The 26,088-nt window shown below is 43.8% G+C and overlaps 1 protein-coding gene across 1 annotated transcript; it reads right to left on the bottom strand.

Annotated features, from left to right (window-relative positions):
- Positions 1–1,424: 1,424 nt before the first annotated feature.
- Positions 1,425–25,673, bottom strand: GTF3C4 (general transcription factor IIIC subunit 4). Its single transcript, XM_041727218.1, has 5 exons — positions 25,171–25,673; positions 15,611–17,437; positions 12,481–12,611; positions 8,917–9,005; positions 1,425–7,397 (listed from the first exon to the last, which is right to left on the bottom strand). The coding sequence occupies exons 1-5, from the start codon at positions 25,525–25,527 to the stop codon at positions 7,333–7,335; spliced, it is 2,469 nt and encodes an 822-aa protein (XP_041583152.1). The 5' UTR covers positions 25,528–25,673; the 3' UTR covers positions 1,425–7,332.
- Positions 25,674–26,088: the final 415 nt, after the last annotated feature.

The raw sequence follows: 26,088 nt of genomic DNA, 5'->3' as shown, positions 1-26,088 counted from the left end.
ATGAATCCTGCATTAGGCTCCCCACAGGGAGCCTACTTCTCCCTCTGCCTAGGTCTCTCATGAATAAATAAAATCTTTAAAAAAAATAAAACACAGGGATCCCCGTGGCTCAGTGGTTTAGTACCTGCCTTCGGCCCAGGGCGTGATCCTGGAGTCCTGGGATCAAGTCCCACATCGGGCTTCCTGCACGGAGCCTGCTTCTCCCTCTGCCTGTGTTTCTGCCTCTCTCTCTCATGAATAAATAAACAAAAGAAAACACAGAACTTTGTATGTCGGGTTGCTCACATGTGTAGAAGGGAGCTCTTTGCCCGGGTGGCATGACGCCTAGGGATGTGAATGGGACATCAATCAGCTAGCTTCTCCATTCTTTAAAACTTTCTGGATTTCATATATATAAGATCTTAAGTATTTTATGTTTATCACTTATCAGCAACGGGTTTGTATCAGTCTTCACAGTCCTTGATTTGGATCACTTGTTCACTTACAGTCCGCGTAATCTGTGTTGGGTGTAAACCCATTACCTTATTTGCTTTTCATTTTCCCCGCCTAGTTTATATTGATTTTCTCTCCTTTCTTGCCTTGTGGCTTATTTAAAATATGGTCCAATCCCCTCCCTTTATTAGCTTAATCTATAATCTATAATTAACCTTTTTATTATTCTTCAACGGGTGACTCTAGAGAAAACTTTGGAGTCTCACATGGATTAGCTTTCCTGTTCCTATAGCAGGTGAGCATTTAGGGAAGGGAGTGCCTCCCGGCTCTGGTCCTGCTTCATTCTGGAGCCTCCGGGCCCTCGGTGTGTCCTCCATGGCTGACCTCTGCTCCCCACCCACCCTTTAGAATTTCCTTTAGCGCTGGTCTGCTGGATGCGTTATTTCCCACTTTTGCCTGAAAATGTCTTGTTTTCATTTTTCAAGGGCATTTTTTCTGCGTGCTCCTTCCTTCCTGTGCACCTGCAGCCTTCCCACTGTGCCCGTCGCCGTCGGGAAGTCCTTTTGGAGTCTTACTACCTACCGCTCCCTGTAACCAGTTTCTTATCCTGGTCTGTGTCCCGCTCTCCTGGCTGCTCTCCACAGGGCCAGGTTACAGGCACATCACTGTGCAAACCCCACAAACCCTACTTCTTTTAGGAACTCTCTGGACACTGGTGAGCACACGTGGCTTAGCACACTACTGACGCTCTACCCATTATTTCCCCTTATGTTCCTCGTACCTTGTTCTGGAGTAAACCCAAGGCGCACCGAACTCATCCTGGCGGAGTCATTACTGGCCATTTCTCTAACGTATGTACCTCTTTCCGCTCCTGCTGCTCACGCTGGGGCGTTACTTACCTCCGCTGCTGCTGGCATCAGGCCTGAGGAGGTTTCTAAACTTTGCTACAAACCATGCGAACCTGATAAGATATGCAAACAATATACAAATAATTCTGTTATTTATTTATTTTGAATAAAAAAGTGGCCAAGAGAATACTAGTGGCTCTGCATACAAAACACAACATATTCGAGGTTACTCCACATTTACAGAACCAGCACTGGGTAGTCACAGCAACTTGATTAGACTCTGAACACTAGAATCATACGAGTAATTGAAGGGCATCCAAAATGGGGAAAAGCTAAAAGCCAATGATCTTTCATTAACTTGAAAACTGGCCAACCAGCTAAGTGGCAAAGCAGCCGAGTACCTGTTACCTTCCTCTTTAGTGGTAACTGAAGTAAGACTGCCCCACAGGGCTGTGTACTGACACACACACATACCCTCCAAAATCTCCATTTCATTTTTTCTATAATCTTCTCCATTTCAAACTTGCCCCAGCAACCTTTGCCCTAGTATGAAATAAAAGCTCAGAACACTGGTGGGTGATCTTCAGAAAAAGAAGGCTAAATAGTGCTAAGGATACAGCATGGTCTGGTTCAGCCTGGGATATCTGTTCAAACCCAAGAAGGACTCTGGCCTTCCTTGGGTCCTTAAGTCTTTGTGGTTTCGAGCGCACTGGAAAAAGGGAACCGTGCTTCCATCTTAAAGCTGGCAGGAAGTTACTCATTCTACAAATCAGGAGCACCTACTCCGTGCAAGGCACTTTATATTAGGTGCTGCAGGAACGCCCAAGATGAAGCAGACAGTTCCTGCCCATGAGGAGCTTACAATCTAATAATGAACACTATGTATGTATATACAACGCAGAGAAGCAGCCAATTTTCTGGATGCGGGGTACTCCAAGCAAAAGCTGTTCTTATTCTTAAAAAGTTTTATTTAAACACCAAAAGTCTAGAACACATCACCTAGTCAGATGGTAAGAATTAAGAAAATATCTCCTTTCTATAACCTTAGGTTTTTAGACGCCCGTTCTTTTTATTTAAAAAAATGTCCTATGTAAACATACATAGAATTCAAAGCAGAGCACAAAGATTAGCACAGGCATTGGGTAAACATAAAATATCACTGTACACAACACAGACTTATTTCTCTATACAGTCTTATTTCTGTATCAACAGGTTTGATATTCATGTTCCTTTCATACAGTAAAGTACAAATCTGAGTCAAGGTCTTGAAAAAGACCTAATAATCCATTTTTGCTTTTAATTTTGTACTAGTACCAAAAACAAAACACCCCAAACCCCACCAGCCTGTTCGGCAAATATAAAACTGATAAAATAAGAAATGTCTTGAAGCCATCACAACCTCTTACATGGTCCATCTGACCACCTTACAGGATCTTTCTGTGAAAGTAACAGAGTTTCATGATGGTGAGGCGAGCAAATTTTTACTGCAGAAACCCACAAGATTTAGAGTTCTGCAATTTAAATCTCCCCAACCCACTGACATTTCACCTAGATAGCCTACACCTTTATCGCCAGCAGGAGAGCATCATCTTTCCTTTTGTTCAATTCTTGCCAAGCCTGGAATGAATGGCACCCCCATGTTGGTATCATGTAATACTGTTTTGAATAAGCTGACTAGAACTATATATTAAAACACCCCCCCCCCACCACCACCACAGTATAACTCAAAAAATGCAAGATAAGAAAAGCTGAAATCACCTAATCAGATAAAGAGGTTGAGGGAGAGCTAGTCATATACCAAATGGACTAACTTCTTTATAGGATGTTGTTATAGTTATTTCTCCATGAAACTGACTGGTTTCCCCAGCAGTTTTCAGGAACAGCCCTGTTCTAAAACAAAGTACATATGCAGATAGAAGGCTGCATCCTGTCTACTAGGCTCAGCCTGGCTCCAAGTCTTGATACTGATTTATATCAGTGCCTTGGGAAAGAGCTCCCAATCTTCTGAAAAACCCTGCTTTTTCATCAGGATAGTGATGCCAAAGTACTTTAAATCATTAGAAGCAACATTCCATAAATTTGATCTAATTCGAATTTAAGGACAGTCAGATTTCACATGCTCTGTAATCCTTTTAAACAGCAGACATCCTGTTAGCAGATGTGGAGATCTTAACTCCAAGAATCTCTTTTTTAGCTTCAAGAAAGAGCAGTTCAAAGTTTAATAACTAAGAGACCTGAGACACAGTCTTCCTCTGCTTGAAGCTGTTGATTGATAACTATACTATGCTAATAATGAAAATGAAAACAATTCAGTTAGATCTTTTAAAGCCATTTTTAAAACAGACAACCTTGAGGGGAAAGGTTAGACTCAAAACCCTCTATAGTCTCACTGAACTGTTCAAACTCCACCCACACAGGAAAGAAGTGTCAAGGAATATTAATGATCCATCACGAGAGCCACGAGGAGGTCCACCGCAGTCCATGGTGGGCTAACTGAAGACATTATTTCTCTAGCTATTGGCTGTTTTTGCTGCCCAATTTCTTAAAAAAAAAAAAAAAAAAAAAAAAAAGGCAGAATCTACCTTTCCCTTAAAAAACTTAGGTTGGCTGACTTAACAGGCATTTTTGCTCATCAGGAACAACGATGGCTTGGGAAGGGCAGTGGGTAGTGACAATGAGCTAAAATTTCAGATTCTAGCCCCAGAGGCCAGCCAAGAGTTACTGAGCACTGTGCCAGGGAAATAAGAGTTTCGAAGAGACCAGATATAATTTACCAAGTTAACAACTAACAATTACCATTAGAGAGAAAGAACACTGTGTATGATAGTAGAGACCTACTGTGTGATTTAAATTTTAGAAATCTTATCACTGATTTATTGCTCTTTCAAACATGAAATCTGCAAGCTCTGGACATGTCCTGAAGCTGAGAAAGCTAGAGCAAGGGAAATCAAGAGGCCCTCATCAGGAAGGAAAAGCGAGCGTGGAGGGGTCAGGAGCAAGAAGGTTGAACAGACCCTACAGACTAGGATGGGTGACAGTAATTCCTGGTTTCATGCCAGGAGCTGCAGTAATTCACCAAACTCTGAAGCAGTTTAACTCTACCTGCCAGGGGAGCAGGTGTTGTGTAAAACCAGCATTCTGTGCTCCTCTTAACAAGCACCATAAAAACCAACTACTTCTGCTTCTTAGCTAATAGCATTGTAATTACAAAAGAAAATATTTTAACTTTAATTATTACCTTTAACATTCCTTTCACCTAATTAACCCATGACACTGGCAAATAGGTCCAACCAGCATGCTTCAACATTAACATTCCCAAAAACTTCTTAGAAGCAGAAAGATGTCACACTCAACCACGAGCTTCGCCAGTGGTTCTAATAACTCCTGACACTGAAAAATAATTGGTAGTTTTGGCAGATATAATAGTAGGTAGAGACCGCTTGAAGTCTGGGTGGTGGACACATGAGGATTTCAGAATGAATATCAAGCATAACAAGCTATCAATTTCTTATCTGGAGTAATAGGGACAAATTAACCCCAGGCAGAGAAAGTGTGATACAGGTGTGGCTATCAGACTCCCCGAATGCAATTGTGTTGTAGCTGAAAAGGTCTAATTGCATACAATCTCTGCGCCTGCACTCCCGGGCAGCACAGCAACATGGCTGCCACTTCTGAAACAGTTTTTACAGTGACAGCCGAGATAAACTTGAAAGCCACTAAACAGATCAGGCATTTTAGGAAGGGTGGAGGGCATGACAACTTTAAGCCAGGAGAAGCAATGAGCTGGAAGATTCCGGGTGTCACCCCTGCTTTTCCAAAGTCCCACTGATTGGCACTCTGTTGCCACCTACACTGACCCTTAGTGAAGTCAGAAGCGGACTGTGTTTGTGATGCTGCCAGGGATGAGGGCGTTGGGATGGGAGGAGGGAGGAGGGGGGAGGCCTCCTTGCTCTGGATGCAGAAACTCAGACTGCAATGGTGGGTGGTGGGTTTCAAAACGAGTCTGAAGAATGCCACTGGGCCTAGCCCCATGCAGAGAGAAGCCACATTCTAGTAAAAAAGTTGCCATGTTTATTCCTACACAGACATACAAAATAATTCAGGAGACCCTTTTAGTTACCTCCCAAGAGGTGTATTTCCCCCAAAAATGTACAACTGCTTTAAATAAAAACTTAATGTAAGTTTTAAATGGCAGCAGCACAAAATTCCCCAATATGAACGAATCAGACACAGACCCTAATTAGGAACAAAAAATAAGTGAAACTAAGCATCCCATGATTATGAAAACTGCAATAATTCCTTGACATGATCTCAATTTTTACTGTTGTAGTTAGTTACTGTAACGTGAAACAGCTACAGGCACAGGCGAGTGCAACCACACAACCTCTAAGCTGTGTTACTCATGATTTTAATGCCGCCTGGTTCTCTTGAAAATCAATTTAATGTGCCAGAACCCAGAATCTGGATCAACAGTATTCTTGAAATTACCAAGATGAGAAAGATAAGCAGAAGACTCCAGCAAATACAGAATTAAACACAGGAGACAACAAAAAAATTGAATAGGAAACAAAAGACATTTCAGGACAGGCTGTTTGGCGACACCTCTGAAGGGCTCTTAGCTCCATGGGTGTGAGCGGAGGGGGTGAGAACACAGCAGCGCGTGTGTGTCTGTGAGCGTCTTGTCCAAATAGCAAATGTTTCTAAAGGAAGGACAAAAGTCTTTCATGAGGAATCCCAACAAAGACAGGAATAAATGTCAGAATAAAGGCAAAATAGACAGCATGTAATAGGAGAATTTCACATTTTTTGTATTTCCCATCCTACTCCCCAGCAGTATGCACCATTTCTAGTCACGTGCATCACAGTCCTGTTGATTAGCACCAATCCCTAGGATGCTATTTTTGCAATCCAAGAATACTGTAATTCCCGAATGTCCATTTTTTAGATTTTAAGACCAATTAATGTCTATTATCTCCTCTTGATAACAGCCCATAGGAAGATACCTGGTATTATAAATATCAAGGACCTTTGCTGTGAAGAAATTCGCAGGCTCTCGTCAACTAAGCCACACAACACCTGTAGCACCAGAGCACAAGCACCTGCACGTCTGGGCTGCCCGTCACTTTCTAGTTTTCTGAGGTCTCTAGATGGACTGCACATTCTTTTGGTGGATATAAATGAAATGTCTGGACATGTCAACATTAAAAACACTAAAAGTTTTAAGGAGAAAATATTCTTTTTCTTCTATGTACAAATATCTCATCTGGGCCATGACAGTCTGACACAGGGAGGTGACATGGGTGAATGGCAATACCTGATATCCTGGACATATTAAGGAGTTAGGACAGGAAATCTGATAATGTGGGAGCTCATCAAAAAATAAGTCACAATCATTTACTTATAAGAATCACCTGATCTTTTGACACATTAAAACCAATTTTAGTCTTGGGCTCAACCTCTTAAAAACAGTTTTATGAAAATGTTTTCTGTATGCAGGAGAAACAAGAATTGGTGGGATACAGATCTGTGGCTATTTGTCGAGAACAAAGTATCAGGACCAAGCATTGTTTTAGACACTCTGAAGGTCTGCTGGCACACTGAACACACGTGCCAGGCAGTGTAAGCTCTGGGGAGCCACAAGGCAGTTCCAGACTCAGGCAAGTATTAAAGCCTAACCCGGTCCAGCAAGGCCCTAACCCCAACTCTCTAGAAGAGATTATTCTGTTCCCATAAATGATAGAACATTCTTTTTGTTCAAATTGCTTCAGTCCAAACACTTGAAAAATAAGTGTTCCACACTGGGTAAGAAGCGGGGGCTAGCATTCCTCTCAAAATGACTTACAATCTCTGCATTCAGTCATTTTAAAGCTATCCTTTAGTCCCCAGAGACAGAGGCCATACGTCAGGAATGAGTCCCAGGGCCCTATTTACACTCCTGAAGAGGGCCTTCCCACTTGACGGCCAGGCTTAGCCAGCGTATCCTATGTCTTCAGGCCAGAGGGAAATTTCTGACACAGAGTACGTGCCCTTTCTAGCTCCCCATGGCTGACGTTCAGAAGACAGGAGAATCGCAGAAAGGGCAGGGGCTTTGCAGTAACCTCTTAATCCAGTCAGGATCTGTGAGAGGAAGACAAGTGGTATTGAGTGTTAGCTCAGAGAAGGCAGGCAATTGGGCTAAGCCCTCGCTGGGCCGCAGCAGAAAGGGACAGGCACCCGGTCCTGGCCCTGTGTCCTCGGACAAAGCACCTCACTCCCACATTCCACACGAGACTGGACTAAATCTGTGCTTCCCAAAGCTCCGCGTGTGGTGACATTTTCAACCCTCTGAGGGAACAGGAACATACGGGTCATGAATGAGTGCTTCATGGAGCTCCATTTATTCAGTTGAAAGAAAGGACCATACTTTGTTCTGGGAAGCAATCCTTCATATGCTGTTAATGTTAAAATATTCTTTTATAAAATTACAGTAATGCTCATTTTTCAAATGTATAACTTAGAGAAAAACGTGATTATACTGGGTCACCACCTTCTCCCCTTTAAAAACCTCCCCTGATCTATGAGTGCCCTGTTCCATGTCTGGTCTCCGGGATCCCGCAGATTCTCATTCTCCCCTAACACTGTGTGTAGCTCAACTCAGGTGTGCTTGTTTCTCTGATTTGCTTGGATTTTTTCCTGATTTCCTGTCTATAGACTGTATCTACTCTCACTTGCAGTGAGTGTCTAGGTGTTCCCCAAATTTGCTTCAAAATAACGCAGTAAGAGGAGGAAAATGAGTGGGGGGGACTACAAATGAAAAATAAAACGCCATGAGTTGACAACTGCTGAAGCTGAATGATGGGCACGTCAGTTTATTATACTCTTCTACTTTTGTATATGATTGCATTTTCCACAATAACAAGTTAGAACACAAGCTGCCAATACACCGACTTTTCAGAATGAAATAGCCTCAGCCAGTTTAGAGTAAAAATCAAGAGAAAGGGCAGAGTTTTATGTGGAATGTTTTCTGTTTTAGTTAATCAAGACCACAAATGTCCCCCAAATGTGTTTAGAATTGCGTTATGATCACGTCTAGTTAGCTTATTTGGCTGGGGTGCGATGTGACTAAGCCTTGGGTCATGAATCTAACGTTCATGTGACTATTTAAGTCACTAATTCCTTGCTCGTGTCTATAATCTTTTCCAACTCATCATCTCAGAAATGTGGGATTTGTCACTGGGGCTATCAGGAAAGAGAATGCAGACCAACCAGAAAAATCCCATCGGGGCTCCCGAAGAGTGACTCCAAGGACATACTCAGGCTTAGCAATGCTGTCTTTGTATACCTTATCATTTACAGAATTTTCATCCAAATATAGTCTATATCTGTCATCCAAAAAAAGCTTTTTTTTTTTTAAAATGAATAATTTGTCTGCAGTGACAGAACAGCAAACTGCAGCCCTACTTCCACAGTAAAATGCAGTATGTACTTTCACACGACATATTCCACTTTTCATTTTTTAATTAGCGGTGGCTTCATGATCATACTGTAAAGCGCAGAATGAGCCTGCTCACAATCCCCGGTGGCCTAAGACAAAGCAGGATGGAGCTCGACCTGAGCTGAGTCAGTGCCTCCCACCCAAGGCTGGAAAAGCACTCACCGTCCGGAGCTGGATGACGGGCAATGCTGTCATGGAGCAAACACCTTCTATATATCAGACTCTGGCAGGACTGGTAGGTTAAAAAGCACCTGAGAGAAGACAGACTGTATCATCGGGAGTCAAACGTACACTAGCCAGTAAAGCACATCAATAGTTCTCAAGTCCACAGCAACAGTGTATCCCCCTGCACACAGAAGGGCCAGGCCTAGCCCACTTAGGAGGGTCAGGTTGCTGAGCCAAGAGATACAAAGCTTCCAATCCAGTCACTGTAACTCCTTTTTGGCCATTTTCAGCTCTGGGAAAGAGTTTATTCTGTCCATACTTTGGATTTTTGACATGTCAAAAAAAGAGGAACGTGTATTATTATATGGAAAATTATTCTTGTATGTGATTTTTAAGATTATGTATAAGCACTGTCTCTAGGAATCCGACAGTACAGTGGGGAAAACCTGAAAGACACAGAAGACAAAATTAATGGTGTAATAAAAGAGATGGGACATGAACAAATGTTCACAGACTCAGCTCCATCCTGTGACTACTCACTGAGTCCACCAGGACCAGGCTAGTAAGCGGCGGTGGGATGCTAGGAGATGGCAGAGAGTACATTTGGGTTGTGCAGGTGAGTTTTAAGTTAAGCAACTAAGGAACAGAGAAATACAGAGACAGAGGGCGGGGAGTGGGGGGAAGAGTTCAAGTAGGATCACCTTGAGTAAAGATGTGGGTATACGGGAAGAAAGGGTATACCTGAGTGAGAGCAAGCACCCATTCTCACATGGAGAAATTATACCGAGATATTCTGGCACTAACTCCATCCAGCAAACATGAAGATAATTTCTGGGAAAGAACCCATCGAGAGACAATGATGCATAGTGGTGACACATGTGAACTCTGGAGCCAGAATGCCAGGCTCTCAGCTCTGCCAATTACCACCTGGAAGACTCTGGGCAAATTATTCATCTTCCCCAGGCCCCACTTTCCTCACCTGTAAGAACAGAAACAATCGCAGTGCCCCCATGCATGCTTGTTGTGCTCAACAGATGTTAGATGTTATTACTACAAGCCTACTACTACTACAAACTTGCTTCCCATTCTTCCCCTAAAAATCAAATTAGAAAAAAAGCATAAGAACACAGTAAAAATCAGAAGAAATCGAAATATCAATAAGGAAGTAAATACTGGAACATCTATACGGTGAAAACCTCTACAGCCATTAAAAATGGGGATCTTGGGACACCTGGGGGCTCAGTCGGTTGAGTGTCCGACTTGATTTTGGTTCAGGTCATGATCTCAGGGTCATGGGACCAAGCCTTACCTTACAAGCCGGGGTCTGTGCTCAGTAGGCAGTCTACTCGAGATTCTCTCTTTCCCTCTGCCCTTGTTCATACCCTCTCTTTCTCTCTCTCAAATAAATAAATCTTTTTTAAAAGGAAGGGGAGGGGAAATCTATGTATTAATGTGAAAAACTGTCCACAATATTTTGAGAAGAGAATTGCCAACTTGTTAAGATAGGGTGTGTAGCAGGCTCAGTCGGTTGAGCGGCCAACACTGGTTTCAGCTCAGGTCATGATCTCAAGATCCTGGGACTGAGCCCCGAGTTGGGCTCTGCACTCAGCCTGAAGTCTGCTTGAGGATTCTTTCTCTTTCTCTCTCTCTCCCTTTGCCTCTTCCCTTGCTCACACACTCATGTTCTCTTTTGAATAAATAAATCTTCAAAAAAAGATAGGATGTGTGGCACAATCCTGTTTCTGTTAAAAATAAGTTAAAAAAAACTAAATGGGTGAGGGTGTCTGGATGGTATAGTTGGTTGGGCATCTGGCTCTTGGTTTTGGCTCAGGTTATGATCTCAGAGTCGAGAGATTGAGCCCTGAGTCGGGCTCTGGCTGAGTGCAGAGTCCGCTTGAGTTTCTTTCTCCTCTCCCCATTGAATGGGCCATGCTCTCTCTAAAATAAATAAAATCTTAAAAAAAAAAAAAAAATTAAGTGGGTTCTTAATGGACCAGGCATTGACCAGGCATTGTTCTAGGAATAGCTGTGAACAAAACAACAAAATTCCCTGTCCTCATGGAGCTTTCTACTCCAGAGGAGAAGGAGAAACAGAAAGTAAAACACATATGAAGTGGTGGTGGCTGCTAGGGAGGCTAGTAAGGCAGAGAAGAATGAGGAGAAACACTAGGATGCCAGCAGGTGTTACAGTTCTAGGCAGCATGGACACGAAGGAAGGCCTAAATGATAAAGGGACACTTGAGGAATACATGTGAACAATCCAGGAAGACATCCTGAAGTAGGAGGGGTGTCCTGTGTACCTGAGGAACTCTGAGGCCAGTGCCCCGAGAGTGAAGTGAGGCGGAGAAACATAGAAAATGAGGTCAGAGTGGGGAGGTCATGCAGCCTTGATCACTGAAGGGATTTTGGCTTTTACTCATCAGAAATGGGCAGCCTCGGGAGACTTCTGAGACAGAGGGGTGGAGTGGATGAAATCTTAACAGGATCACAATCATGGCCACACAGAGTACAGACTGGAGGAGGCAAGGAAGGCAGCAGGAGCCCTGTGGGGAGAGAACTGTAATAATCTGGGCAATAGAAGATAGTGTCTTGCACCAGGATTGTAGAGGCAGAGGTAGTGAGAAAAGGTTGGATGCAAATTTGTAATGCCTCCTAAACTTCCAAGCAGAGACAGTTACCAGGGAGTCAGACATAAAAGTACAGACTTAGTGGGGAGAGATTCAGGCTAAAGCTATCTGTTTAAGCCAGCAGAGTATAGCCAAGAAGTGCTGACAAAAGAAAAACAGCTCCAAGACGGACATCAAGGAGATGGAAGAGAAATCAGAAAAGACGACTGAGGAAGAGGCAGAGGCAAGGAAAAAATCAGGGAAGAGTGTGTGTGGGAAGCTGGGAGATGAAGGGGCTTCCAGGAGGAAGACGGGGAGTTATCACTGGTATGGAAAGCAGCTCACAGGTCCATAAAATCTGAACACACCAAGATGCCCTCTTACAGTGAGACACAGGACGGCAAGAGAAGACTTCCACCTTTATGTATAGAGTTAAACCAAAAAAAAAGTACGTAAGCTCTTTTATATTTCACTAGCTTTAACAGATGTTACTTTTGTAATAATTTTTACAAATTCAATGCTATTTTAAAGGAAAATAGTAATATAAAGAAATCCCTCTCTGGGCGCCTGGGTGGCTCAGTCAGTTAAGCACTGGGTTATGATCTTAAGGTTCTGAGATCGAACCCCGCACTGGGCTCCCTGCTCAGCAGAAAGCCTGCTTCTCCCTCTCTCCGATTATGCTCTGTTTTCTCTCAAATAGATAAAATCTTAAGAAAAAAGAAAAAAAAAAAAAAAGAATCCTTGTCTAGCTCAAGCAGTAAAAAAAAATGCTCTTTAAAGAGTGTCCTGCCTTAATCAGATTAATGAAAAAAGTCTACACCTGGTTTTTTAAGAGCAGCTTTTCTCCAACCTAGTGGCATGGGCAACAGAGATTTTGGATAAACACTTTACAAGGGCTTATGTTATACAAAACTGGAAAATGAGCAAAAGCAGGAGCTGGCTTAAAATGGCTTACCGGAGCCAAATGTGGCCATTGGAGCAGACTGCCTGTTTGCGATCTGTGAATGGCAAGATCTCTTTACACAAACTACAGTGCTCAGGGAAAGTCTGTTTGTTCATCTTCTTTGAGATGTGTCCAATCAGCACCTAGTGAGACAAAGCAGTAGCAACGTTCAGCAGCGTGAGTGCGAGAGCTCCCGAAGACAAAGCCTACTGAGAAGATGGAGGGATGAAACTGTATGCCATGCTGTACATGAGCCGGGAGATTTGCATTTCTACGTAGGCTGCTCATACAGTCTGCACGAAACAAAGCTAGATCCTCACCTCATGTGGACCGGCTGAGTAGGATAAATTCATTCAATGACCCTGTGACAACAGGGTGAACTCTAACCACTAAAGGAAAACCTGTTCTGAAAACCAAAATCTCATCACTTGCCTTGTTTTAGCAGCCCCTGAAACAAGGAGTTCAGAGTTCTGTTGGAAGACAAAGTACTTAGCTCCTTTATAATGTAATGACTTTAAGAAGGAAAAGCATCATCTCTGTAAGGCCAAGTATTACGTGAAATATTAACTTTGTAGAATTGTACAAATATCCATTCTCTCAGAGAGGCTTACAAAGTACAAATATAATCAGGATTTAAAAAGATTATTTCCCTTTCTGGTAGCCCTAAGACCCATGACCAATCTAGTCTAGCAGCCTGTATCCACTGAGTCCCACCACAGAGGCAGGATGGACCCCGCTGTGACAGCAGGGTATGGCAGAAAGAGAGTTAATACGGAAGACTCTAGACCTTGACCCTCCCTCAGCTTTGCTTTTCTCTGCTTTATGAGGATTATATCACTTTAAAAATGAAAGTCCAAAGAACACTGATCTACTTTACCATTTTGTTGAAAAAAACCTTCACTGGCTACATCATTTGGAGGCAGGGGATACACCAAGCCTTAAGAACTCTCATTGTCTTACGTGGAGATAGTGTCCTTCAAGGTTCTTAATCCATTTACATTTAAGTTCTTGTGGAAGAATTCTCTAATTCAGCCATTCACTAAAATTAGTTCACTGAAGTTTTAAAGGGTATCTTAATAGCTCAGAAGGGTGTCTTACCTACTCTGCATATAATTTACGAATTTAAAGCCCGTTGGCTTTTGGCCTTTTGGTTTGTTAGCTTTTAAGAATTCTAATTTATGGTCCCTTACAGCAGAGAAAACCACCTTTCCCTTCTTTTCCAGACAGCTCATGTATCCTGGTAGTGGTACAATGACAAAATCTGCTCAGAATTCCTCCGGGAGAGATGCACTCAAATTTTACACAAGGAAGAACTGCTTCTATTTGCTCTCACTAGCCTCAACCATGCAAGCCCAGCTGTATTAGTGTAACTCACACATTCCCAATGGCGGAGACATTGCTCCTTCCAAGGGGCAAATACTGGTTCGGGGGGGGGGGGGGGGGCAAAAATTCTTACCCTCTTTATTCATAAAGTGCTTTTAGGCACATGACTATCATGAATATACACACAATAGATAACTGTAGTATTGTTAGAACGTCACAGGCAAGAACAATTAAGAAAAAATATGCCTAAAAACGCTAGGGCAGGGGCAGTGGGCAGTGGTGGTGATAATGAAAACTGTGGGTCGAACTGCACCAACACACAATCTGAGAGTCTCAGAAACAATTCATAGTTACTAGCAGGTCAATGCACTAGTTTTGAAAAGGCTCACTTTATGCACATAGTGGGATTTTTTAAGACCTGAAATGCAGTGTTTCTAATCAAAACTCAAAGTTATATTGATTAGCGGAGGCACCATCCTCCCTTCTTTAAACGGACTCTGCTGGTGCCTCATGATGGCTGGTGGCTTCCCGTGCTCATTCCACACCTGGACAATTACCTAAACCGTTACCGCCAACTTCCACCACATATTTCCTAAAATGTTTTGTCAATCTCTCACAGACTCTTGTAATATTCCTGCTAGGTCCTGCGAAACAGTGATTACAAGAAAACTCTTCCACACAATTCAGACCACAATGAAACAATTTTTTAAAAGTTGACTTTCAAAGATAAAAAGTCAGTTACATGGAAAGTACATCGTAACTATGCTTGAGATTACTGCGACTATTCTATGAGTAATAATTTTAGAGGGGGACACAGACACACACTTTCCAACAGGAAACTGCAACAAGGAATTTGTGAGTGGTTTAACATTAGGCATAAAGATATTTGAATTTATTACCTTCAAAGTAAGACTTTAGGCAGTGAGAGTGTGTCAATCTTAACAGTAAAAAGGAACACAGGCTTTTGTGTTTTTGAATATTTTAGTTATAAAGTATGTTCCCTGAAACACAAGTTCTTCAGGATTTTAGCAGCTGTTAGTTCACCAAGAAAAGTATCCTGATGTCAGGATGACAACGAGCTACATAAAGTTAAAAGGTTTCTTTTCTACAGGAAGTCTCAGAATCCTTAGAAGGAAAAGATACACTAGGAACCTCTAGGAGGAGGACAGAGTGTACAGCATTTCCTCAAGCTTGGAACCCTAGTGTTCTATCAGGGAACCTGAATTCTGTGGAATACATTTTGGATAAGACTCTAAGATGCTTCTAAATCAAAATAAAGATTATACCCAGTTTTTCTAAAAAGAAGCATGAGAAAAATTTGCTTACTTTCTTTACATGTCCTCCCTGGTTATATCAAAAGATCTCAAATCTTCCCATATATGAACAATCCCTGTGCTGCTGCCAACCCCCATATCCCCTAGAACCCCAGAACCTTTGGCAAACAGGAAGGGAAGAAGGCAGGGTATCACACTTCCCCTGCTCTAACTGCCCAGTCACATACTACTCCCTAAATGAAGCCTCTTCCAGCTCATCCACGGCTTGGGGATCTCAGCCTGCAAATCTGGCATATCAAGGCTGCAGTGAGAGGAAGAATTGAAATGTTCTCTGTCTGATAGGAGTGTGTCATCTGCATTAATCCATGTTTCCTACTGATGCTCCTGCACCCCATGCCAATCAACTACCTATAAAATATCAAAGCAAAAGTTGGGTTAGGAATGCCACTCAGATCATCTCTCCCTGATGAAGCACACAGGCCTTTTAGTGTTTCTGTTTAAAAAAAAAAAAAAAACAAAAAAAAAAACAAAAAAAACACACCTACCCGTGCTGTTCGGTCATCATACTCTTCATCAGACATCAGGAAGTTACAGAGTCCCCTGGTGGGGATGCTTGTGTTTTCAGTGATCCAGGTGTGCAGGTAAACTTCCCCTAAAACACGCTTCATGTGCTCCCTGGTTAAGTGCATTTCCACAGCTTCAATTTTCCCTTGGATCTCCAGGAGTTTCTCTTCCATTGGCTCACGGCCCCCTGCATCTCCAGACTGGGTCAGCGAATCCTCGGTGGGGTCCTCTGGATCACCTTCTCTGCTCCTCTCCTGAAGGCCTTGCCGACTCGCCTGTTTGGAAGAAGGGCCTTCCTCTTGCTGTTCTTCCTCAGCATTGCCCATCCCAGGGGAGTCAACTAATAGGATTTTGGAGTCCTCGTGGGTGGGTTTCCATAATGCTTCTGAAGGGGTTTTCTGCATTGACTGATACAAAATCCTCAGGAGGAAAAGTTTGAAACGCCAAAAATAGGTGGCTCCACTGCTTTCAATCTTTTTTTCCAAAGCTTCTTGTAAAAATTGAGGGATATGTTTATCTTTTAAAATCTTCCAGCGTACAAGATCTATTAAATCTACTTGCTTGAAGAGATTCTGAACTGAAGATTCCAGGAGCTGAGCAGCTGCCTCTTCAAAGGTTTTGAGAGTAACAAACTGGACCTGGTGGTTTTTGTTCACAGGATGGAGGCCGTTGACCATGCCCTCAGTTGTAATGACGGCCAGATACGCACCACAGGGGCTCACTGCTATCCCGTGTGTCCTCACTGAGCCAAACACATCTGAGAGTTTAATTAACTGGTGTTCAAACTTTAATGCAACGTCGGTGAAAATTGGAATCAGCTGCCTCACCTTACCATCACTAGAACAAGTATATACTGTTCCATTCTGCTTGTCTGCAGTCATGGAGACAATTGGCAGGGAGTGAAGGCCTGTGACATGGGAATTGTGGACATTGAGACCTGCTTTGGAGATCAGAAGAAGACACCAAAACACATAGGATCCTCTTGCAGCCACCACTAAGCTACAACTACACTTCTGGTAAGGGTGATAAAGTGGAACACATTTAATGCTGTGCACTGGCAACTGGTCCATTTCTTTCCACAAGACAACAGGCTGCCTTAAAGTGAAATAGCCTTTAACTGCTTTGAGATTGACAGGAAGAATTTTTACAGGTCCAAAAGCACTCCCCACAATAAGGCCACTCATTTTCCGATTATTGTGCTCATATTCCCACCAAAACAAAACACTAGGAGAGTTGATTCCTGACTCAATAGTGTTGCAAGAAGAGATGGATTCCTTTCCTACAAATGGCAGCTGAAACTGCCACACAGCAATGTTACCATTTTCAAAGAGGACTGCCAGGAGCACGCTGCCTACATCCCGGCACTCGTTGTTATGCTTGACCTGCTGAGTGGTACAGATGCCCGACCACTCCATTCTGACCGGTGTCTGCATGCTATGTCTCCTCTGAAACTCCGCGAAGTCCCCAAGATTCCCCTCTGGAGCCTCATTTTTAGAGAGCCTATAGCTGGTCTCATAAAGACGTTCTCCATAAATCTCAGTCAGATCAACCAACTGGACCCACTGTAGTCTATTGAGGTTAGCCTGGATGGTCAGGCGATTATCCATGGTCAGTGCTGCCAAGAGGCACCTGCCATTTGCATCGCAACCCATGGGGGACCAACTAGTATATTTGAATCCTCTCATTGGTGGCAACGCCTTCCCCTCAGGGTTGAACACCCTGTCCAACATGAAAGTCTGACTGACTGTGGGGTCTTTCGAGGTGGCAAATTTCTCCTTACACTCAGCAACTTCTGCTTTTGAGCCAACCTGAAAAGAAGAGATACAAAACCTATTAGTTAAACATTTCACTCTAAAAGGAATATATGAAAAAAATAAAAAAAATAAAAGGAATATATGTACATTACTCAGGGTACCGATTAATCAGTATTAACTGGGTCGTGTTAATACACACGGAATTTTGCATCAATTCTGTTAATTTTGAAAGATACACATTTAAAAGATCAAGTACATGTCTGAAAATAAACGAGTACTTACTCAGAAAGCAAAGACTTTTTTTAAGGGTCAGAATAAATGTGGCCAGTATTCAAAGCATGGTTCCCATATTCTTCCTAGAATTGCCATAAGCAATAGTCATGACAAAGATGTACTTGATCCTTAAGAGTCAACAGAGCATTTAGCTGAACTAGTTACAAAACCATAAACATGTTACGTATTCATGAAAACAATATCCATATACATCTTTGCTACAATTGGATATTTGGGTTTTTACAATTTCTTTGTGATACAAATGTCAGCTTTAAGTTTCTATTTAAAGTTTCACTTGGGAATTATGTTGAAAGCCAACTCCAATTGCTTTGTCCACTGATTCTACAGAATAGTGTCCACTCTGATTAGAGTGCTTGCTATTCCTTGAATATTCCCTCATTGGCCTCTGTTGGCGCCCTTGTCTGGAATGCTGTCTTCCTATCTAAATCCCATCCATCCTTCAAGGTCTAATTCTCTCTCTGAAGCCTTCTGAGATCTTTCTGGCTTTCACCCATCATCTCTCCCTTCTCCAAGTTTGTGATATGTATCAGCAGGCTATTTATTTAGTACCTGGCTGTACAATGGCAAGCTCTTTAAAAAGATTTTAAAGTGACATTAAAGACAAAGGAAAAGACAAATGATCAAAAGAAAGTGATCCATGGGGCTCCTGGGTGGCTCAATCAAAGGTCTGCCTTGGGCTCAGGTTACTGGGATGAGTCCCACATCCAGCTCCCTGCTCACCAGGGAGTCTGCTTCTCCCTCTCCCCCTGCTCCGCCCCCTGTTCCTGCTCTCTTTCTGTAAAATAAATAAATAAAATCTTAAAAAAAAAAAAAAAAAAAGTGATCCAGAGCCAGGAAGGCTGAAGCCAAAACAAAGCAGAAATCAACTGAACTAAGCCTTCTGTTCTGTGCAAAAGCAGGAAGAGGAAAGGACTTGACCCCACTGTCTTTAGAGAAATGGATCCAGAGAAAGAAAGCAGAATCTTTCAGATTTAGTGACAATCTCCTTTTATGTAGAGGCTGATCCTCAAACTGGAAGGGGTAGATATTACGTGATTACAAAGGAATTCAAGCCTAAGACAAAAACGGATATAATAAAAGTCATGTTAAATGAGTTTAAGTCCCCAAACCCAAAGGAATTACACTCCAGGACACAGGAAAACTTTGGAAGACACTGAACTCCAAACAACTTGATAAAACTAGGAAAAGTGAGAATGTGTCAGAAAACCAGAGTGCACTAAACAGTTTTAAAATATCGCCCAGGGATCCCTGGGTGGCTGAGCGGTTTGGCGCCTGCCTTTGGCCCAGGGCGCGATCCTGGAGACCTGGGATCGAATCCCACATAGGGCTCCCGGTGCATGGAGCCTGCTTCTCCCTCTGCCTGTGTCTCTGCCTCTCTCTCTCTCTCTCTCTGTGACTATCATAAATAAATAAATTAAAAAAAATATCGCCCAAATGGAAAATAAGTAACAAATACTATAGACCATTAAGCCTGCCAAGGAATAAAATCCTTCAGTTATTAACAAATGAAAGGTTTGTGGGGCACCTGGGTGTCTCAGTCAGTTAGGTGTCTGACTTTTGGTTTTGGCTCAGGTCATGACCTAAGGGTTGTAGGACTGAGTCTCACAATGGACTCTGTGCCCAGTGGGGAGTCTACTTGGGATTCTCTCTGCCCACCTCCTAACACAGTTGCTTGTATTTGTGCTCTGTAACAAATAGATCTTAAAAAAAAAAAAAAAAAAAGTTTTTTTATTTACTTGGGAGAGAGAGAGAGAGCACACAAGAGAAAGCAAGAGAGCATGAGCAGAGGGAAAGGGAGCCCAACCCTGAGATCATGACCAAGGTGAAAGCAGACACTTAAATGACTGAGCCACCTAGGCACCCTAAAAAAGTCTTAAAAAAAAAAAAACATTTGTGTATACAGAAGTGATTAGAAACTAGATTAGGATAATTGGAAAAATCTAATCTTACTCTCTTTTCTGCTAAAACTCCTAAACGACATAATATAGAAAAGCAGATATAAAAGTCATTCAACAAATTAATTAGATGACTAACTTTTCCTAAAGCATGTTACACAGACACTACTCCCTTAAATTGTCCAAAAGAGTTCTGTGGCCAAATAAGTCTTGAGAACGTTGTATGTTACACATCATTCCTCCTTGAAGAGTCTCAGGAACACATTAAGTACCCTGGCCAGGGAGCTATTGAGGGACTTACCCAGGGTTTTCCAAACTTTTTTTTTTTTTTAAACAATAGAACTTTTTTGGGGTGGTCTCGTCTTTTATTGTCCTAAATAATACTCTGGAAACGGTGTCTTGCACAGTATATCTTGATTTAGAAAGACATTTAAAGTAGCCTCTTGGGATCCCTGGGTGGCGCAGCGGTTTAGCGCCTGCTTTTGGCCCAGGGCACAGTCCTGGAGACCCGGGATCGAGTCCCATGTCGGGCTCCCTGTGCATGGAGCCTGCTTCTCCCTCTGCCTGTGTCTCTGCCTCTCTCTCTCTCTCTCTCTCTCTCTCTCTCTCTGTGTGTGTGACTATCATAAATAAATAAAAAACAAAACAAAACAAAACAAAACAAAAAAAATAAAGTAGCCTCTTGGATATACTTATGGACATGCCAGAGAAATACAAACTAGAAATTCCAATTAAACAGAGGTGTAGGTGGCTAGCCTGTTAATAGAATGCTAATCAAAGCCCAGAGCTTTGTATGCATAAATAAGATTTGAAATATGATAGAATGAAGCACAGCATAACGACCGAAGATCTGTGCTGTAGTGCCAGACTACCTGGGTTCAAATCCTGACTCTATCACACACTAGCCCTGCGGCCCTGCACAAATTACTTAACCGTCTGGCCCTAATTTTCTCATTCATAAAAAGAGAACAATAATATGTGTCTCACAGAATTAGGAAGGTTAAATAAGTCAATACACGTAAAATATCTTTTAAGTAGGGTCCAAGCCCAACTTGGGGCTTGAACTTACCACCCTGAGATCAGAGTCCCTAGTGATTGAGCCACCAGACGCCTATAAAGCATCTATTAATAAGTGTCAACAGATGTTACTGATGAGGAGAGGGGAAGGAGGAGGATGAATACTCTCTAAGGATTAAGTAAAAGTTAAAGTTAATGAGGCTTAATAAAAGTATGCAAAATGCAGGGTAGACATAAAGTTGTCCACCAAATGAAGGGTAAATATAAAAATCACCAAATCCTGTAATGCTGTACACTAAGCAATAATCTTTACAATATGTAAATTTACTATAAATAAAAGCTATAGAACTAAAAGTAAACTTCATAGGACCTGTAACCCAAACAGTGATGAAATGAAAGCAACCCTTGGTCTCACTCATTGCCTGGACCTCAACAGTAGAGAAAACCTGCATGGTTTTGTGTAGTAATTTCTGATATATTAGTCTGAATGAGTATACTGCTCTTCTAAGTCTCCATATCACAAAACCAGCCATCAAATTAAGCCATGTACTCAGATGGCCAAGGAGCACACCACCTAGGAGTCCAGCTCCCAGATGACCCAGCCAATCATTTCATTATATACTATCCTGTTTCAAGTTGGCCAGTATTACTGCTAATAGCTAAATCCTTTGTAAGTACCTAATGAATAGAAATTCACTTGAAGCCACCTGACAGGAAACTTCTTGAAGGCAGGAATAGGATTCCAAAGACAGCCAAGAGTTAACTTAATGTCGATGATGTTAAAACTTTCTCATGCTCCTAACGATTCATGCAGAATAAAATGAGTTACACAAATGTTATTAGAATTTGGAACTGTGCCCAACTAGATGATTCACTAAATCAGCAGTCCAATGGGAAGAAAAATTGCAAATTATTCTTAGATCACAATTTTATTCCTTTTCATATCATTCACTTATAGCATCCTCCTTGATATCCTATAACCTGTGTCCAGCATAGTAACTTGCAAATAGCAGATCATATTTGAACTATTATATAACTGTATATTTTCCTGGAAGAAATTCATAATCTAAATAACATGGTCATAAAAGCAAAAGCTTCCGAGGAGCTTAGCATCTAGCCTTCTAGCGGTGCCATACACTAAAGTGGGTCCAGGCTGCAGAATGACCACCTTTCGTGTCAGAGCAAAGGCAAGCTGGACAGCACTGAGCAGTTTAAATCCCTAGGCATTGCCAATGGGTAGAGCCATCAAAGTACTGACACAGACTTCTTTACATTCCTACCATCACAGCCCGGATTTACCCCACAGAGGCCTCTTTCATAATTGCAGGGACAACTCGGCATTCATTCACCAAATGGTCCTAGTCTAGTAAGACTGTTAACTGATGGATGGTTTGTGTGATTCGCATGCCAAAGAACAGTACAGGAGGGAAAGATGCCACTAATTAACTTCAGGCAAGCTATCTACCAATTACAAGCAGAATAGAAAAAATTTCCTATTACTTGTTAGACAATTGTGCAACCAGTAAGAGTCCAATTTTTATCAGAAGATTATGTAAATCTTCATATCCACAGCTCTAGTACTAATCCAGACCCTTATTCCTTCATACTTGTAGGACTGCATTTACCACTCAGTATTTACAGCATGCCAGGAACCTTACTGATTGTGCATATATACATGTATACAAATCCGTATATACACACACGTACATGTATGTATTTGTATTTAATCTTCCAAGATGTCTAGGGGCCCTGGGTGGATCAGCTGGTTAAGTATCAGACTCTTGATTTGGGCTCAGGTCAGGGTCTCAGGGTCATGAGATCAAGCCCCAGGTCAGGCTCCATACTGGGTGTGGAACCTGCTTAGGATTCTCTCTCTGTCCGCCCCTCCCACCCTTTGGACACACACATTCTCTCAGAAGGGAAGAAAAAAAAAAAAGTTGAAACAACACAGATTTTATCATCCCCTTCCTACAGACAGGCCTATCTTGCTATTTTGAGCCAAAGCCCAATCTCATACCCTCTATTTTAAACTGACCTCAACAATCGTTAAATTACTCCTAGGCCCGCCAGATTCATATTCCTGAACCATCCCAGGCCAATCCATTCTTATGAAACTATTACAGTACCTTTGGGCTTCTTAGATTGAAGCCAACTTCTTCAGACTGACCTTTGAAGTTCCCAAATTGACCTCACCTCACTTTCTCTCTCTAGATCCATCATTACTTACCCAAACAATAAAGTATGTCCATGACTTAACTATGTTTGTGAATAAGATGGACACCTCATTCCTGCTACGTGGATGCCACTTTCCTCTGCTCCTCTTATGAACCAAATCCTATGTTCTTTCAGATCTCCTTCAGATTCAACACCAGATAACACTTGATATAAGAGCCTCCCCTCACTATTCCTTGGATTCTTTACATTCTCTCTGCTGGGGGCACCTGGGTAGCTCAGTCGGTTAAGCATCCCGACTCTCAATTTCAGCTCAGGTCATGACCTCAGGGTTGTGAGACTGAGCCAGGAGATGGTCTCTGCGCTGGACATGAGGCCTGCTTAAGAATCTCCCTCTTCCTCTGCTCCTCCTATCCCTCACCCCCTTAAAAAAATTCTCTTTGCTAAAGTATTAAATCTGGACCATGTTGGACACACACACTCAAAGCTTCCTCTAGTTCATGTGCACATGAACATTCTTAGAAATAGTAAGGATATACCTTTTAAAGCCCCTTTCTTAAAAAAAAAAAATAAATAAATAAAGCCCCTTTCTTCTGCCTCCCTCCTGGTTTCTCAATTTCACAGTATTACCAATATCTGTCTATCTGAACCAATTTATTTATAGGTAGAACCAATTTGTTCGTATCTTCTCAAGAAGATCTCACGGGGTTTAATCATATCAGTCTACCAGTGATTTAACTCAATTGTTTAAAATTCTCATGCTTGGGCAGCCCCAGTGGTGCAGCGGTTTGGCGCTGCCTGCAGCCTGGGGTGAGATCCTGGAGACCCGGGATTGAGTCCCACATCGGGTTCCCTGCATGGAGCCTGCTTCTCCCTCTGCCTGTGTCTCTGCCTCTCTCTCTGTGTGTCTATGAATAAATAAATAAAATCTTTAAAAAAATTTTTTTAAAAGTTACAGAAAACAGGGATCCCTGGGTGGCGCAGTGGTTTGGCGCCTGCCTTTAGCCCAGGGCGCAATCCTGGAGACCCGGGATCGGGTCCCACATCAGGCTCCTGGTGCATGGAGCCTGCTTCTCGCTCTGCCTAGGTCTCTGCCTCTCTCTCTCTCTCTCTCTCTCTGTGACTATCATAAGTAAATAAAAAAAATTAAAAAAAAAAGTTACAGAAAACAAAGATGCTGTATTTTAAAAAAATAAAAATAAAACTCTTGTGCTTAAAAAAAAAAAAAAAGTGGCATGGGCGCTCTGAACCCTACCCACAGCTAATGATTCATATTTAAAACGGCAGTGCAAAGAAAGAGTTTACAAACCTTTCATCTTCACATAAATGCATTTTCTGGGCACAGATACATACCTCTACCCTGCTTATCGCTAAACGATATGATGGTCCTTCTCATTCATAATGTGCCAAAGAACATAAGCTCCATGAAGGCAAGGACTTGGTTTCATACACTGCTTTATTTCCAGAACCTAGATCAGCACCTACCTGATACATGGTGCTGCTATTCGAATGCCTGCTGAATGAGTGAATATACAGAATGCCCAGTTTTCACAGATCACATATATGTGTACTAAAGACATATGTGTGTACTTATAAAGACTTATAAGGGAAACTGGGGAAGTTTCCATACTTTTAAACCCACCAACGAACAATATGACTTATTATTTGGGGGAAAAAAAATAAATCTGAAAGTAGTGACATTAAAATAGTCAAACTAGGAACCCTAAAGTTCTGAAAGCAAACTTAGTTTTTACGAAGCCGAAAGCCCTAAATCTACACAAAGGCCTTGAAGTTTAAGAATTGCCTTTATTGCCAAAGTCTTTACTTTTCATTCCCCATCCCAAAGATTTTCTGTTAAAAACAAAAACAAAAAACTAGAGTACTCAAGCTGCTCAAGGGGAGATGGAACATTCGTACAATAAAGTCGCTACGAAAGCTAAGGCAATGAAAAGGACCAAATTTTCTTCTCCAAAGCAGAAGAGGCACGGGAGGAGGGCACGTCACAGTAAACAAAGCCAGACAAGGGCCTCGGGAGTCGTTTCCAGACAATAGGAGCAACTGTGGAGGCAAGGTCCGGGGTTGGGTCAAAGGGGGTGGAGTCTCAGAAAGCACCGCGGAGAGTCCTCCGCGCCAGCAGTGGGGCAGGCGCCGGGGCGCAGGAAGGACCTGGCTGCGACCGGAGCTCCCGGGATACCTGTGCGCATCGCAAGGGGGAGGGCGATCTGGAACACCGGGCGCAAGCGGCTGCCACGCTTTTGTTTTCTCCCCAAAATACGGCGACCCCGGCCGCTCAGCCCCAAGCTCTGGACCGACGAGGGGAAGCCCCGGAATAGGCGCGGGGGCCGGGTAACGCCGCTGCGGGAAGGGGCAAGAGGAGACCCTAGGGCGGGGGCCCCGGGGGTGACTTACTTTGAGGAGGCAGCTGCTGAGAGGGGCGGGCACCGACGTGCGGTGGATAACCAGGTCCTGGCCCGGGTTGTGCACGTCGCAGATGAGCTCCAGCACAGCGATGCTGCGGGCCGTGGACACCGACACGCGGTGGTCCTCCGACCAGGCCAGCGGCTCCAAGCCGCTCACTGCGTACTGCAGCTTCACGGCCGGCTCCCGCCGCGTCACCAGGAAGCGGAACGCCGCGCTGGGCCCGGGGGCCGCCTCTGCCGCCGGCCCCTTCCCGCCCGCCTCGCCGCCCCCCTCGCCCTCGTCCTCCTCGGGCGGCGCGGGCCCGTCGGCCGCGGGCCCCACCCGGGCCTTGTCGGCCGAGCTCATTTCCCCTCGGGTGCAGAGGCGGGATGCCGGGGCGCGCCAACACCGCGCCGCCGTCCCGCTGCCGCCTCTTGCGCCGCCGCAGCCGCCGCCGCCGCCGGCCCCCAGCGCCCTCCGCCGCGGCTTTCTCCCCTCAGGCCCGGAGCGCCGCCGAGCCAGGAAGGACCCCGCCGTTGCTAGGCGACCCAGCCCTGCCAGGTGGCCGAGGCGCTGCCTGTCCAGAAAGCGCGCCGCCTCCGCGGGCCGGACGGAGCAGCGCCTGGGCCCGGCCGAGGTGGGCCGGGGGCAGCGGCCGTCCCGCAGGGCCCCGTCTCCGGGCCGCCACGCCCCGGGCCCCTGTGGACACCTCCCGGGGATCTGGTGCCGAGGGAGCGGTAGCCGGGCGGCCCAGGAAGGAAAGGCTGGCCCGGAGGCACACGGCCCCTGCTTTCTCAGAGAACCCGTCTAGCATGAACCCCAGGGCCGGGTGTCCTGGGGCAGCGCCCGCCGCGGGCCGGACCGCGAGGGACGCCAGGCCGAGCGGGCGCCGCGGCCCGTGGGCCCTTCGGGGGCCGGAAGGGGCGC

The sequence above is a fragment of the Vulpes lagopus genome, chromosome 12 (assembly GCF_018345385.1).
Source record: "Vulpes lagopus strain Blue_001 chromosome 12, ASM1834538v1, whole genome shotgun sequence".
NCBI classification, from domain to species: domain Eukaryota; kingdom Metazoa; phylum Chordata; class Mammalia; order Carnivora; family Canidae; genus Vulpes; species Vulpes lagopus.
This window is presented reverse-complemented; position numbering and strand designations above follow the sequence as displayed.

Coding starts and splice junctions, on each gene's coding strand:
- GTF3C4 (XM_041727218.1), bottom strand. CDS start 25,527: ATGAGCTCGGCCGACAAGGCCCGGGTGGGGCCCGCGGCCGACGGGCCC. Junction 17,438..25,170: donor TCAGCAGCTGCCTCCTCAAA/GTAAGTCACCCC, acceptor TCTTCTTTTCAG/GTTGGCTCAAAAGCAGAAGT. Junction 12,612..15,610: donor ATGATGACCGAACAGCACGG/GTAGGTGTGTTT, acceptor TTGTCTCACTAG/GTGCTGATTGGACACATCTC.